The sequence below is a fragment of the Macrosteles quadrilineatus genome, unplaced genomic scaffold, assembly GCF_028750875.1.
Source record: "Macrosteles quadrilineatus isolate MER2022 unplaced genomic scaffold, UCM_ALF_1.0 Scaffold_17__1_contigs__length_3442018, whole genome shotgun sequence".
Lineage (NCBI taxonomy): Eukaryota > Metazoa > Arthropoda > Insecta > Hemiptera > Cicadellidae > Macrosteles > Macrosteles quadrilineatus.
The window spans coordinates 1-14,784 of record NW_026542610.1 but is presented as its reverse complement, the minus strand read 5'-3'; the positions used below and the strand labels follow the sequence as shown (position 1 = coordinate 14,784).

The window sequence follows — 14,784 nt, the reverse complement described above, 5'->3', positions numbered from 1 at the left end:
AAGGAAACTATTAAAGTGGAGTTTTAGTAAAATGTGGATAGCTTAGTATAAAATAAATAAATTTGCCAAGTTTGATCAAAATATATCCATATACAAGCAAACTAAAATTACTCAAGTTACTCACGGACGTATATAAATCTATACAAAATTAAAAAGTGAATTGGTCACGGGCCTAGGTCTTACGGTGCCACCTACGGTAATAGTTACTTCCCTATAGGGAATTCGCTAAAAACATCAATATAAAGGTTACTTACAGTCTTCGCAATCCTGTTAATTGAGCACTACGGCCGTTTCGGAGATAACTCCATCGTCGGGTGCGTAGTCATTATACACTAATCTGAGCTATTTACATATTTACATTTTTTACGTGGTTTCTTCATTTTCATTGCGTCAAAGTACATAAATAGTACATAGTTTAGTAAATAGTACAGTAAAGAACCGAACTTAATAATTAATTCCCAGACTTATTCAGCAGCCAATCCAATTTTTGAAAATAATACAAATCAAACAGGACAAGTATAATTTGAGCAGCTATGTTGGTACACGTGTTATCAGCTGTTCCAGTCGTCCACCAAACCTTTGCAGTTAAAGTTCGATCAGTCGGTCGTCAGTTTTTAGCCGTGCACATGCCTAATGTTTTCGTGTCGTGTTCGTGTTTTGTGCATGTACTATTTATTAAACTTTGACGCAATGAAAATGAAGAAACCACGTAAAAAATGTAAATATGTAAATAGCTCAGATTAGTGTATAATGACTACGCACCCGACGATGGAGTTATCTCCGAAACGGCCGTAGTGCTCAATTAACAGGATTGCGAAGACTGTAAGTAACCTTTATATTTATTACACGCAATCTGCCACACTGATTAATCTTAAAAACATCAATTTTTTGCGAATTTAACATTATGGTACAGAAGACGTAAGTATCGTTAATTTATTTATATTATACCTATATGTGTAGGTAAATAACAACAGGTTTCATTCCGATATCGGTGGTTCGTAAACTTAATCAAGGTGATTCAATTTTCATGCCAAATTTAATCAAAATCGCACGAGAAGCGATAAGCATAGGCCGGGAGCGCGCCCGAGTTCACGTGCAAACCTCGCACCGTCAAGTTGATGATTTTTAAAATATTCGTGGGAATGGATGGGGATTTGTAATGTTTATTGAGTTGTACAATAGTATTGAACATTTGCATGAGCTTGTATAGGCCCAAAGCAGGGTTTTTAGAAAATGGCTAAAAAAACTCACCCATGTTATTCTTATGGAGAAAAAGTGCCTAAAGTGAGGTCATATTACTATAGTATACCTCCTTTACATTTAATGGGTCAATAAATGAAAGAATTAGCTTTTTTAGCTTGATTTCTAATATAGTATATGAGGATTATATGTAGGGATATGTAGGCAAAGATCAGGATTTTTGGAATAAGTGGCTAAAAAATGATCCCCACGTTATTTTTATGGGGAAAACACCTAAAGTGGGGTATCTTTCTGGTATTGCCACTACACGTTTTAGAGAGTTATTTTGTAAACTTAATATGTACTTGTATTTCTAGACTTAAGATAAACTTAAATTGATATAAGGCCTGTCAACTCCCAGGCTTCACGAAGCGCAATGTATTACTACCAAACCTGGTACAGAAACAAACTATTTTTTTCGTAATTTCCTCTCTTTTGAGTTATTGGTAATTAATTGGTTTTAGGTAGCTCTTATACTGAAACGGCGGAGTGTACTGTGTATTGTTGTCAACCAGTGAACAATATTTGCAGATATTTTTGGTGTCATCAATTTTGCAGTTAGGCGTATTAGATTTAAAATTATGGGTCACGAGGTGACTGCATGCAACCACTTTACGCTGAAAGTAAAATGTGGTAGGAACATAAGTCCTCAATAATCCTATTAGTGCAGTTGATTGGTTCCGCCTTTGTTAACCTGTCAAAACTGCTAACCCTCATTTAATTAGCTGGCGCGGCGCTGGTGCTACGCGGCGCAAATACTACTCGGCGCAAATACTACTCAACCCACGGGCCCAAGCCCTACAGCAGGTATACCGGGGGTGATCATGGCAGGGGGGGACCTTTCCGGGGTGTACATTTTGAAAACGATCGGGGGTAACGTATCCGGTTAACCTAAATTTGTAATTAGAAAATCTGGTAATTGTATATGATAAGTGGATATAATTATATAATTAATACGCAAACTCTAAAATAACTCGTCATATCGAAGAGTGCATGCTGCAACTGAAATTGAATGTCCGCGGCCGGAAACATCACCCCCCGGTCTCTGACGTCAATATGACGTAGGGGGGTGATGTTTCTGGGGGCGACCTTTCCGCGTCCCCCGTAGGAGTCCCACACTCCCCCGGCACGTCGGGCGCTCCAGGAGGTGCGCTCAACGTATCGGGAAGTGCGTAACGCATTCAACCTACCTATCAAAAAAAAAAAAAAAAAAAAAAAAAAAAACCGGGACAAATTCTGACGAGCGGCCACCCTCGGTTGAGCTACGAAGGAGAGTACTTCGAGAAGCCAACCCCCAGAACCAGCGGAGAACGACGCGTCACCCGCCGCCCCGCCTGAGAGACCCCTACTAGAGATGACAACCCCAGCAAGATCTTCAAGCAGCACAGCACCAGCCTGCTACGCTGCGACCGCCCTCCCGGGAGCAAGGACAGGGAGGGGGTAGGTGGTTTAGTGGGTAAACTACGGTGAAACCCGTAGGAGTCCCACACTCCCCCGGCACGTCGGGCGCTCCAGGAGGTGCGCTCAACGTATCGGGAAGTGCGTAACGCATTCCACCTACCTATCAAAAAAAAAAAAAAAAAAAAAAATAATTCATTAGCTGATTTATTATTGTTTGTTAGTAAATATTCTGTTTACATTGATGTGTTTAAGAATTAAATAAAATGGTTCTTGTGTATCATAAATATCTTTTAGTGTAATTCTATATTGGCGACGATGAGTAAACGAACCAAAAGAAGAAATAGTTATTTCAACGAAGAAGATAAGTATGAAACTAAAGAAGACACATTACAATCAAAGATAGAGAAGTTCAAATGTCAAAGCTATGATGAGTCTAGTAGGTGGGACGATTATGAAGCACATTTTCTATTATTATGCAAGGTAAAAGGATTGAGAGAAGACTCTCAGAGAGCAGAGGATGCTCGAAGGGATCTTGGTATAACTGTTATAACTAAATCTATAGACTTGACAAAAAAAGCTTTGTTAAAGTAAGGGAGAGGGCGTTTATAGCGACTACCAGGTAATCTGGACTGGCTATAAACGCTTAACCTGGCCTCACTTAATGAGGGGATAGTCTCAAACCCTATCCAAAACAAAGCTATATTATACGTAACCGGTGTTAATATACATAATTTTCACCATGGAAGGCATAGCGGAAGAGCTGCACAAACCTGCTAGGAAAAACTATACCAATCGTAATGTAGATGTTGAGGGAATAAACGACTTTAACACGGTTATGTTATGTCAACTTAAAGTGTTGTCGTTGTCAAGTTTTGATTTGATGTTATGAAATCCATTTTATGAAATGATCGTTAACGATATGATCACTGTGAATAGAAAGTCCCATCTTGAAGTAATTCTTATTTCTTGATCGTTTAATTGTAGAAGTTAAGTCAAAGTGAAAAGCCGAATAAGGTTTTAGAAAAGTCATAGAAGGTACCACATTTTTAAAATTAAATACAAACAAAAAACAAATTTGCAGAATCAACACAATGCAATTATATTACCCGTAGATTGGCTGTCATTAAATTAAATTTTCTTTTTTTTTTTATAATACCACCCGGGTATGACATTGTTTACCAACCGAGTGTGACTCTTAACACACGGGTAAGCCCAAGACTTCAGTTACGGGCAAAATCCCACTACACCACGGCGAAACAGAAACGCCAGAGTCCGCTAGACGAAACCGCTCGTCCTGTTGGTCACTCTAATCGACCAATAGTATGCCACTAGTTGGCCACGCCCCCACATATATACTGAAAACACTCCCTTTTTCTCCGCCAGAGCTATATATATCTATCTCGATCAAAGGATTTCGCCGACGCCGCCAAATGGCCACAACTTCAAACCCCACTAGGGAGGTTATCTTTGATGCCAGACACACCGTAAGGGTGTCGTTCTCTTCGTCTTTACCTCCTCTAACGTTTGGCACGCGCAAAAACCACCTACGAAGACACGTGACCGTTTTATTAGAGCTTTAGTCGAAAAACTTTAATCGCTCGTTACTCGAAAACGCGTGTTTATACGCGAGATCCGATTGCGTCAACGTACTGGGCGTGTATTTTACTCGATTTCATCTAACCTGTGTTGTCTCTCTAAAACGCACGGTTTACGAGTTATTTCATAAAAACCGCACTCTCGTTCTAATGCTGGCCTTATTGTATTGTATTGTTTCCCTCGTATCCTATACGGTACGTCCAGAGTGCACGCCGATTCAGATAAAGATCTTTATTTTTTTTTCCCTTCTTGCTAACCGAATCAGTAGCGGCGGCGTATTTCCTGATGGCCACCAACAAAATACGTACCGTTAATTTTGATTGTTTTTCTTCTTCTATTTCTACTTATTCAACTCGTATTTCAACTGACGTACTCGCCGTGAAAATACCTATATTTCTTACATCCTGAGTTTTCTCTCTAAAACGCACGGTTTAATTTTTAACGCTTTTTTGTTCGAGGAAGTTTTTTGATTGTGAAAATAAAATGATCGTTGGTCAGGGTTTGAGTAATAAAAATTAGTAGTAAATTTGTTGATTGGCACTCAATGTTTGTACTTCTATCGTAACACTTGACAGTCAAGCTTGACGTTCGTTTAATTATACTGAACAGTCAACAGTTGGTAGTTAGTTGTATCGAATCTATCGAATCGTTTGTATTGTGACAAGAGTTATGACGCTTTTCATGTCTGTTTAAGCGTTGGAATGATATGAAATTGTAAGATATAAACAGCGTACAAGCTTGGGTGTAAAACGAATGACAATATTGGTGGCCTTGATAAAGGCCGTTTTTAGGGAGTGGGGCGTGCGACATGGTCCCGCACACAGCTCCACAGGGATCGGTGAGCAGCTTAACCGCCGAAACCGTACAGAGTGCGGCCCTGGCGTTTCAGAGCGTAGACCACGTCCATGGCGGTGACGGTCTTTCTCTTGGCGTGCTCAGTGTAGGTGACTGCGTCACGGATGACGTTCTCCAGGAAAACTTTTAGAACACCTCGGGTCTCCTCGTATATCAGGCCTGAGATACGTTTGACTCCACCACGACGGGCGAGACGCCTGATAGCCGGCTTGGTTATGCCCTGGATGTTGTCACGCAACACCTTGCGATGACGCTTTGCTCCTCCCTTACCGAGCCCCTTACCACCTTTGCCGCGTCCGGTCATGTCGATTAGCTTGGATTGGCCGAGTCGAAATGTGACGGTTACTCGGTTTCCAGAGGTCTCGTCACCTAGAGGTAAACTCCCGTTGGTGGAGACCTTTGGCCAATTGAAAGCGGAACACTAACCGTCGAGACCCACCCGCCAACCCTCGTGTTCATCATTCTCTCGCTTTCGCACCTTCCGAAAGAGATTGCCATGGCACGAACAAAGCAAACAGCCCGTAAGTCCACTGGTGGTAAGGCTCCCAGGAAGCAGTTGGCAACCAAAGCCGCCAGAAAGAGCGCACCGGCCACCGGAGGTGTCAAGAAACCCCACCGTTACAGGCCCGGAACTGTAGCCCTGCGTGAGATCCGCCGTTACCAGAAGAGCACCGAGCTGCTCATCCGCAAACTGCCATTCCAGCGGCTGGTCCGTGAGATCGCTCAGGACTTCAAGACCGACCTCCGTTTCCAGAGCTCCGCCGTGATGGCTCTACAGGAGGCGAGCGAAGCCTACTTGGTGGGCCTGTTCGAAGACACCAACTTGTGCGCAATCCACGCCAAGCGAGTCACCATCATGCCCAAGGACATCCAGCTAGCCCGCCGCATCCGCGGAGAGCGTGCTTAAGTCACTTCAGGGGGACCCTTCGTGCTCGCCCGCACCAAAAAACGGCCTTTCTAAAGGCCACAAATACCCATTGTCGTTGTTACACTAGCTACGACGCAACCTCTTTCAGTACGTACTACGAACAACCCATCGCTGTAGAGACTATTATACGAGATTTGCACAGTTTACGCGTACTGGCTGCATCACAATCAGTCTAATACCTACTCTGACATCAACCATTTATCTTTATTATCTACCAACAATAGTTGACTTCGACTTGAATCGAAACATTATCTAGTGGTTCATTACAAGAGAGAACGAAAAATCTTTAACTATTTGTCTGGTATTAGTGTTATCACAATTTACATGATCTGCATAATCAAAGGTGAACACTGTGTTTCATATCCCCAATCTTGATAAATTTATTCGTTTTCATTTCTTTTATTTACTACACTTGCGTACAGCGAAATAGAAATCTATCGACACTTGTGAAAACTATCGTGATGGAAGTTCTTCTTGAATCAGACAAACTTAGAACTTCGTAGTCATTTCTTGAAATTATTTACAAGGATATTTTTATCAATAACAAATCAATTATCCACATCAAATTCAATTAAAGAAATCAGAATAAATTCAATCCAAAATCATAAACGTTGTTCACCAAGTACCCTTTTTTACTTTCTCCCCCTATACCGTAGTATGGAGAAAGTATTGTTTTCTTCCAAATTTTCGAGTTTAAGTTTTGAGTCCTGGACCCCTGGACACACACAAAAAAAAAAAATAAATAAATAAAAATAAAATCGTTTTCGATTTTTAATAGGGATTTTCCCATAAAAACGCAAAAAAAACAAAAAACGGAAAAATCGGATTTTCCCAAAAATGGCCCGAACGATTTTGTTTAAAAAAAAACTTAGTACGTTATAAACCTAAAAATTCTGAACAAAACTGTACAAATCCCATTTCCGTATATACCGCTTACACATGATAAAGGTTGTTGACAAACTTATCGAAGAAAGTATGTGTCAGAATGCTGATACCGTTTATTTAATTAAACTTTTGTTTACGTATATAAGAGTTAATTATTAAAGGGTACTTTATTACAGTTCTTTTTTTATATCTTTTATTTCATGAGTTGCCCTAACTATGCAAGTAAATATGTATATATATATATATATATATATATATTTATTTATACGCTTATATATCGATCGTATTGTCATGTGTGCTTGATTCTGTTACAGTTTGATTGTAGTAGTTTGTTTTCAGTTATACTCTCAAAGTGCACTTACAGCTTATTTAATTTCTTTTTATTTTTTATTTTTTTTTGTTTTATGACTGTTACATCGCGCCATGCTGTGGTTGTGTGATGTTATTTTAAGCCTGTAGTGTTTAACCGTATTGGTAATAAATTGATGTCGAGCAGTTGCTTGCAAGCATATTGTTTATTCGCTCACATTGTTTATTTTTATTGGTCTTTTTTATTTATGCTACTTTAATAGTTGTCATGTCAATAATAGTGTTATGAGAGTCACTAAGTATTATACGTACGGCAATTTATATAATTCATTACTAATTGTAATGACAAGCCAATTAATTGTACTTTACTTTTCTTCTTCTATGTTGCCGCTGGACCAACATTGGAGCCTGCGATCCTAGGGTCTGGCGAAAAGCAACAGTTAATTACGAGTGAGATTGTTGGTGGCCTTTATAAAGGCCGTTTTCGAAGGAGCTCTGGCAGGTTTTGGCTTCTTACTTCTTCTTGGCCGCTGCCTTCTTTGGCGTTTTCGGTTTCTTCACCGCAGCCTTCTTGGGTTTTGGAGATTTCGGCTTCTTGGTCGGTGGCTTGGAGACCTTCTTCGCCTTAGGAGATTTGGCCACCTTAGCGGCCTTGGGTTTGGCTGCGGCTGCCTTCTTGGGTGTTTTCTTCGCAGCGGTCACCTTAGGTTTCTTCTCCCCTTTCGGCTTGGCAGCAGCGGGCTTTTTCGCTGGCTTCTTGCCTGCAGACGCAGTCTTGCCTTCTCCCTTGACAGAGAGCTTGAAAGATCCGGACGCGCCCTTGCCTTTCGGCTGGGTGAGAGTGCCGGATGCCACTGCAGACTTGAGGTACTTGCGGATAAACGGCGCCAACTTCTCAGCGTCTACCTTGTAGTTGGCAGCGATGTATTTTTTGATGGCCTGCAGGCTGGAACCTCCACGCTCCTTCAGGTTCTTGATAGCCGCGTTGACCATGTCAGATGTAGGGGGGTGTGCAGGCTTAACGCGGGGTTTCTTGCTTGCCGCCGCCGCCTTGGATTTCTTGGGTGTAGCTGTGGCCGGGGCCGGTGCACTAGTTGCCGAGTCTGCCATCGTTGAATTGACCGAGGATTCTCTAAATTTGTCCCGGTATGAATTGTGATTCTGCCCCCTGACCTACGTACCGTACAGAATATGCTTGGTGGACGTTTCTCTCAAGACTTTAGCAAACGGTTGTTTTGGAAAATTTACAATTAATAGTTGGTTTTTTCGAAAGAAAAGAAAAATTATGAAGATTCCGTTTTCATTTAAAACTGTACATTACTAATTGGTGTAACCGGGTGTGTGGATTCCAAGACATAGACATCGCTTTATGGCGTGTTGAATAGTGTCGTCTCTGCGACAGTACCCACACGCAACACTGTAAGCAGCTATAAAAACGTTTGTAATCCGAATTTGCTACTTTTGATTGATGTAAAGAGCGATAATAAGGCTAAGCGAAACATTGGATTAAACAAAATCAGCTACTGCATGTTGAGCGATCCGTCAGTTCCAACACCAGCCACTTATGTCCGCCGCGTCTTAGACACAACTCGAGACGTTACCCGAACAACGGTTGTCAGTGTGTGTAAATTCATAATACCAAATTTCGATGTTGTTTATTAGATTAGTTGGTTTATTTTAGCAAATAATAAAAAAAAAACCAACAAAATAATGTTCGTGTTATATAATAACAGACTTAACTTGTGTGTTACTGAAGTAGTTGTAGGTGTACTCTTAACGCGACATCAGTCATGGCATAGTCGCACAATTGGTAAATCACATGTGCCGTGGGTAGAAATAATTTGTTTTTTTGAGACGATATAGTTAATATGTTGTATTTTTGTGTGTGAGTCAGAAACAAATACACATTCAAGAAAGAAAACATTTATATACAATTCGAGAATTGTTTTGTAAGTTGTTATCTATCCATGACGGAGTAAGTAGGCTACACGTAGGTTTTTGTTGTTGTTTTTTTTATGAGTCAACACTAAAACGAAGTATAAATGACAACAATAGACGAAATTGGTTGTCATGAACTAGTATCTGCTGAATACATTAAGAATGCACTGTTACTGGGAACGTTATATCTATCGAACGAAACAGAAAGCCTACAACGTCGCCGTAATTGCGGCAATTGGCACTTCAAGAGTTACGTTGACATAATCTAACAATGCGTTGGGTAAGGTTCTGGCCAATTCAACCTAACCTAACCCAACGCGTTGTTATGTTATGTCAACTTAAAGTGTTTGGTAAGGTTAGATTCGGTTAGGTTAGGTCAAATTAAATAAGGTTACGTTAGGTTAGGTTGAATTAAATTAGGTTACGTTAAGGAACCTAACCTCGTCCAACCCGAACTAACCCAACCCGACCCAACGTGTTGTTAGGTTTTTTTTAGCCTAAGTCATTTGTTTGGGTTAAATTGAATCAGGTTACGTTAGGTTAGGTCAGGTTAGGTAAAATTATTAGTTTGGCTAGAACCAAGCCTAAACAATTCAATTTAGGTCATCTCAACTACAATAATTTGTTTAGGTTAGGTTGGGTAAGGTTAGGTTAGGTTAGGTTAGGTTAGGTTAGGTAAGGTTAGGTTAGGTTAGGTAAGGTTAGGTTAGGTAAGGTTAGGTTAGGTTAGGTTAAATTAAATTAGGTTATGTTGGGTTAAATTAAATTAGGTTAGGTAATTATCAGTTTGGCTAGAACCAAGCCTTACCAAACATATACTCACCTAACGTAACCAATTTAATTTAGGTTATTTCAACAGCAATCATTTGTTTCGGTTAGGTTGGTTAGGTTGGTTAAGGTTAGGTTAGGTTAGGTTAGGTTAGGTTAGGTTAGGTTGGGTTAGGTTAGGTTAAATTAAATTAGGTTATGTTAAATTAAATTAAGTTAGGTTGGCTGGAACCAAGCCTAACCGAACCAAAACCTAACTCACCTAACCTAACCTAACCTAACCATATTTGATATAGGTCATCTCATCTACAATAATTTGTTTAGGTTAGGTTGGGTAAGGTTAGGTTAGGTTAGGTTAGGTTAGGTAAGGTTAGGTTAGGTTAGGTAAGGTTAGGTTAGGTAAGGTTAGGTTAGGTTAGGTTAAATTAAATTAGGTTATGTTGGGTTAAATTAAATTAGGTTTAATTATCAGTTTGGCTAGAACCAAGCCTTACCAAACATAAACTCACCTAACGTAACCAATTTAATTTAGGTTATTTCAACAGCAATCATTTGTTTCGGTTAGGTTGGTTAGGTTGGTTAAGGTTAGGTTAGGTTAGGTTAGGTTAGGTTAGGTTAGGTTAGGTTGGGTTAGGTTAGGTTAAATTAAATTAGGTTATGTTAAATTAAATTAAGTTAGGTTGGCTGGAACCAAGCCTAACCGAACCAAAACCTAACTCACCTAACCTAACCATATTTGATATAGGTCATGTCAACTACAATCATTTGTTTAGGTTAGGTTATGCTATGTTAGGAAGCCTTACCAAACATAAACTCACCTAACGTAACCAATTTAATTTAGGTTATTTCAACAGCAATCATTTGTTTCGGTTAGGTTGGTTAAGGTTAGGTTAGGTTAGGTTGGGTTAGGTTAGGTAAGGTTAGGTTAGGGTGAATTGAATTAGGTTATGTTAAATTAAATTAAGTTAGGTTGGCTGGAACCAAGCCTAACCGAACCTAAACTCACCTAACCTAACCAATTTGTATGAGGTCATTTCAACTACAACCATTTGTTTGGTTTAGGTTAGGTTTAATTATCAGTTTGGCTAGAACCAAGCCTTACCAAACACAAACTCGCCTAATTTAACCCAAGCCATTTAATTCAGGTTAGCTAAACTACAATTATTTGTTTATTTTAGGTTTGGTTAGGTTGTTTTATGTTATGCTATATTAAGTTAGGTTAGGTTATTACCTTGACTAGAACCTCACCTAGTCTAAACTAACATATCATAACCAAATGATTTGAGTTGGCCTAACCTAACATTTGCTTTGGGTTTGGTTAGGTTGGGTAGGTAAATTTAGGGAAATTTGTTAAAAACATGTATGAATCGCGTTCATTTTTTTATTATTTTTTTTATTACTCACACTACAAAAGTTAATTTTAAAATCCCCACAGTTAAAAAAATGGACAATACATCTATGACTGCATACTAATTATTTCTAAAAATGAAGCAGTAAGTTCTAAATCTTCCATATGCAAAAAGTACAATGATACAAGACATAAAAATGAAATAATCCCAACTCAAAAATTTTACAAGAAAAAACAAACCCAAGTTTTACCAAAAACCGTTGAGTCTGAAAAGAATATTGAAATTTTTAACAACAAACTCAAAGAATTCATAATAAAAGAACCAATTTATTCTTTAGATGAGTTTTTATACATTTGTTCACAAAAGAACTAAAAGTATATTTGAGGAAAAACTGTGTGTTAAATAGTTAAGGTTTGAATACTGATGTATTTTTTATGTAATTGTTTGACACTATGTATATGCACCGATGTGCATGAAATAAATTAAGAAGTTTTGATTTGATGTTATGAAATCCATTTTATGAAATGATCGTTAACGATATGATCACTGTGAATAGAAAGTCCCATCTTGAAGTAATTCTTATTTCTTGATCGTTTAATTGTAGAAGTTAAGTCAAAGTGAAAAGCCGAATAAGGTTTTAGAAAAGTCATAGAAGGTACCACATTTTTAAAATTAAATACAAACAAAAAACAAATTTGCAGAATCAACACAATGCAATTATATTACCCGTAGATTGGCTGTCATTAAATTAAATTTTCTTTTTTTTTTTATAATACCACCCGGGTATGACATTGTTTACCAACCGAGTGTGACTCTTAACACACGGGTAAGCCCAAGACTTCAGTTACGGGCAAAATCCCACTACACCACGGCGAAACAGAAACGCCAGAGTCCGCTAGACGAAACCGCTCGTCCTGTTGGTCACTCTAATCGACCAATAGTATGCCACTAGTTGGCCACGCCCCCACATATATACTGAAAACACTCCCTTTTTCTCCGCCAGAGCTATATATATCTATCTCGATCAAAGGATTTCGCCGACGCCGCCAAATGGCCACAACTTCAAACCCCACTAGGGAGGTTATCTTTGATGCCAGACACACCGTAAGGGTGTCGTTCTCTTCGTCTTTACCTCCTCTAACGTTTGGCACGCGCAAAAACCACCTACGAAGACACGTGACCGTTTTATTAGAGCTTTAGTCGAAAAACTTTAATCGCTCGTTACTCGAAAACGCGTGTTTATACGCGAGATCCGATTGCGTCAACGTACTGGGCGTGTATTTTACTCGATTTCATCTAACCTGTGTTGTCTCTCTAAAACGCACGGTTTACGAGTTATTTCATAAAAACCGCACTCTCGTTCTAATGCTGGCCTTATTGTATTGTATTGTTTCCCTCGTATCCTATACGGTACGTCCAGAGTGCACGCCGATTCAGATAAAGATCTTTATTTTTTTTTCCCTTCTTGCTAACCGAATCAGTAGCGGCGGCGTAATTTCCTGATGGCCACCAACAAAATACGTACCGTTAATTTTGATTGTTTTTCTTCTTCTATTTCTACTTATTCAACTCGTATTTCAACTGACGTACTCGCCGTGAAAATACCTATATTTCTTACATCCTGAGTTTTCTCTCTAAAACGCACGGTTTAATTTTTAACGCTTTTTTGTTCGAGGAAGTTTTTTGATTGTGAAAATAAAATGATCGTTGGTCAGGGTTTGAGTAATAAAAATTAGTAGTAAATTTGTTGATTGGCACTCAATGTTTTGTACTTCTATCGTAACACTTGACAGTCAAGCTTGACGTTCGTTTAATTATACTGAACAGTCAACAGTTGGTAGTTAGTTGTATCGAATCTATCGAATCGTTTGTATTGTGACAAGAGTTATGACGCTTTTCATGTCTGTTTAAGCGTTGGAATGATATGAAATTGTAAGATATAAACAGCGTACAAGCTTGGGTGTAAAACGAATGACAATATTGGTGGCCTTGATAAAGGCCGTTTTTAGGGAGTGGGGCGTGCGACATGGTCCCGCACACAGCTCCACAGGGATCGGTGAGCAGCTTAACCGCCGAAACCGTACAGAGTGCGGCCCTGGCGTTTCAGAGCGTAGACCACGTCCATGGCGGTGACGGTCTTTCTCTTGGCGTGCTCAGTGTAGGTGACTGCGTCACGGATGACGTTCTCCAGGAAAACTTTTAGAACACCTCGGGTCTCCTCGTATATCAGGCCTGAGATACGTTTGACTCCACCACGACGGGCGAGACGCCTGATAGCCGGCTTGGTTATGCCTGGATGTTGTCACGCAACACCTTGCGATGACGCTTTGCTCCTCCCTTACCGAGCCCCTTACCACCTTTGCCGCGTCCGGTCATGTCGATTAGCTTGGATTGGCCGAGTCGAAATGTGACGGTTACTCGGTTTCCAGAGGTCTCGTCACCTAGAGGTAAACTCCCGTTGGTGGAGACCTTTGGCCAATTGAAAGCGGAACACTAACCGTCGAGACCCACCCGCCAACCCTCGTGTTCATCATTCTCTCGCTTTCGCACCTTCCGAAAGAGATTGCCATGGCACGAACAAAGCAAACAGCCCGTAAGTCCACTGGTGGTAAGGCTCCCAGGAAGCAGTTGGCAACCAAAGCCGCCAGAAAGAGCGCACCGGCCACCGGAGGTGTCAAGAAACCCCACCGTTACAGGCCCGGAACTGTAGCCCTGCGTGAGATCCGCCGTTACCAGAAGAGCACCGAGCTGCTCATCCGCAAACTGCCATTCCAGCGGCTGGTCCGTGAGATCGCTCAGGACTTCAAGACCGACCTCCGTTTCCAGAGCTCCGCCGTGATGGCTCTACAGGAGGCGAGCGAAGCCTACTTGGTGGGCCTGTTCGAAGACACCAACTTGTGCGCAATCCACGCCAAGCGAGTCACCATCATGCCCAAGGACATCCAGCTAGCCCGCCGCATCCGCGGAGAGCGTGCTTAAGTCACTTCAGGGGGACCCTTCGTGCTCGCCCGCACCAAAAAACGGCCTTTCTAAAGGCCACAAATACCCATTGTCGTTGTTACACTAGCTACGACGCAACCTCTTTCAGTACGTACTACGAACAACCCATCGCTGTAGAGACTATTATACGAGATTTGCACAGTTTACGCGTACTGGCTGCATCACAATCAGTCTAATACCTACTCTGACATCAACCATTTATCTTTATTATCTACCAACAATAGTTGACTTCGACTTGAATCGAAACATTATCTAGTGGTTCATTACAAGAGAGAACGAAAAATCTTTAACTATTTGTCTGGTATTAGTGTTATCACAATTTACATGATCTGCATAATCAAAGGTGAACACTGTGTTTCATATCCCCAATCTTGATAAATTTATTCGTTTTCATTTCTTTTATTTACTACACTTGCGTACAGCGAAATAGAAATCTATCGACACTTGTGAAAACTATCGTGATGGAAGTTCTTCTTGAATCAGACAAACTTAGAACTTCGTAGTCATTTCTTGAAA

The 14,784-nt window shown here is 40.3% G+C and overlaps 3 protein-coding genes and 1 pseudogene across 3 annotated transcripts; 1 reads left to right on the top strand and 3 right to left on the bottom strand.

Moving 5' to 3' along the window:
* Positions 1–4,907: 4,907 nt before the first annotated feature.
* On the bottom strand, positions 4,908–5,549 carry LOC129005220 (histone H4). Its single transcript, XM_054434054.1, has one exon. The coding sequence runs from the start codon at positions 5,393–5,395 to the stop codon at positions 5,084–5,086; it is 312 nt and encodes a 103-aa protein (XP_054290029.1). The 5' UTR covers positions 5,396–5,549; the 3' UTR covers positions 4,908–5,083.
* A 34-nt stretch (positions 5,550–5,583) lies between these two features.
* Positions 5,584–14,629, top strand: LOC129005168 (uncharacterized). Its single transcript, XM_054433986.1, has 4 exons — positions 5,584–5,990; positions 7,780–8,080; positions 13,267–13,426; positions 13,720–14,629. The coding sequence occupies exons 1-4, from the start codon at positions 5,588–5,590 to the stop codon at positions 14,245–14,247; spliced, it is 1,392 nt and encodes a 463-aa protein (XP_054289961.1). The 5' UTR covers positions 5,584–5,587; the 3' UTR covers positions 14,248–14,629.
* LOC129005219 (histone H1, orphon-like) lies at positions 7,282–9,031 on the bottom strand. The gene has a single exon (XM_054434053.1). It carries the CDS (start codon positions 8,321–8,323, stop codon positions 7,727–7,729), a length of 597 nt encoding a protein of 198 aa, XP_054290028.1. The 5' UTR covers positions 8,324–9,031; the 3' UTR covers positions 7,282–7,726.
* On the bottom strand, positions 13,175–13,826 carry LOC129005221 (histone H4-like; annotated as a pseudogene).
* Positions 14,630–14,784: the final 155 nt, after the last annotated feature.

Excerpts from the sequence above, each read along its gene's own strand:
- LOC129005220 (XM_054434054.1), bottom strand. The coding sequence starts at position 5,395 with ATGACCGGACGCGGCAAAGGTGGTAAGGGGCTCGGTAAGGGAGGAGCA.
- LOC129005168 (XM_054433986.1), top strand. The coding sequence starts at position 5,588 with ATGGCACGAACAAAGCAAACAGCCCGTAAGTCCACTGGTGGTAAGGCT. Across the intron at positions 5,991-7,779 it reads CCGCCGCATCCGCGGAGAGC|CCTTCTTGGGTTTTGGAGAT; the intron begins GTGCTTAAGTCA and ends TCTTCACCGCAG. Across the intron at positions 8,081-13,266 it reads GATGCCACTGCAGACTTGAG|GCCGTTTTTAGGGAGTGGGG; the intron begins GTACTTGCGGAT and ends GCCTTGATAAAG.
- LOC129005219 (XM_054434053.1), bottom strand. The coding sequence starts at position 8,323 with ATGGCAGACTCGGCAACTAGTGCACCGGCCCCGGCCACAGCTACACCC.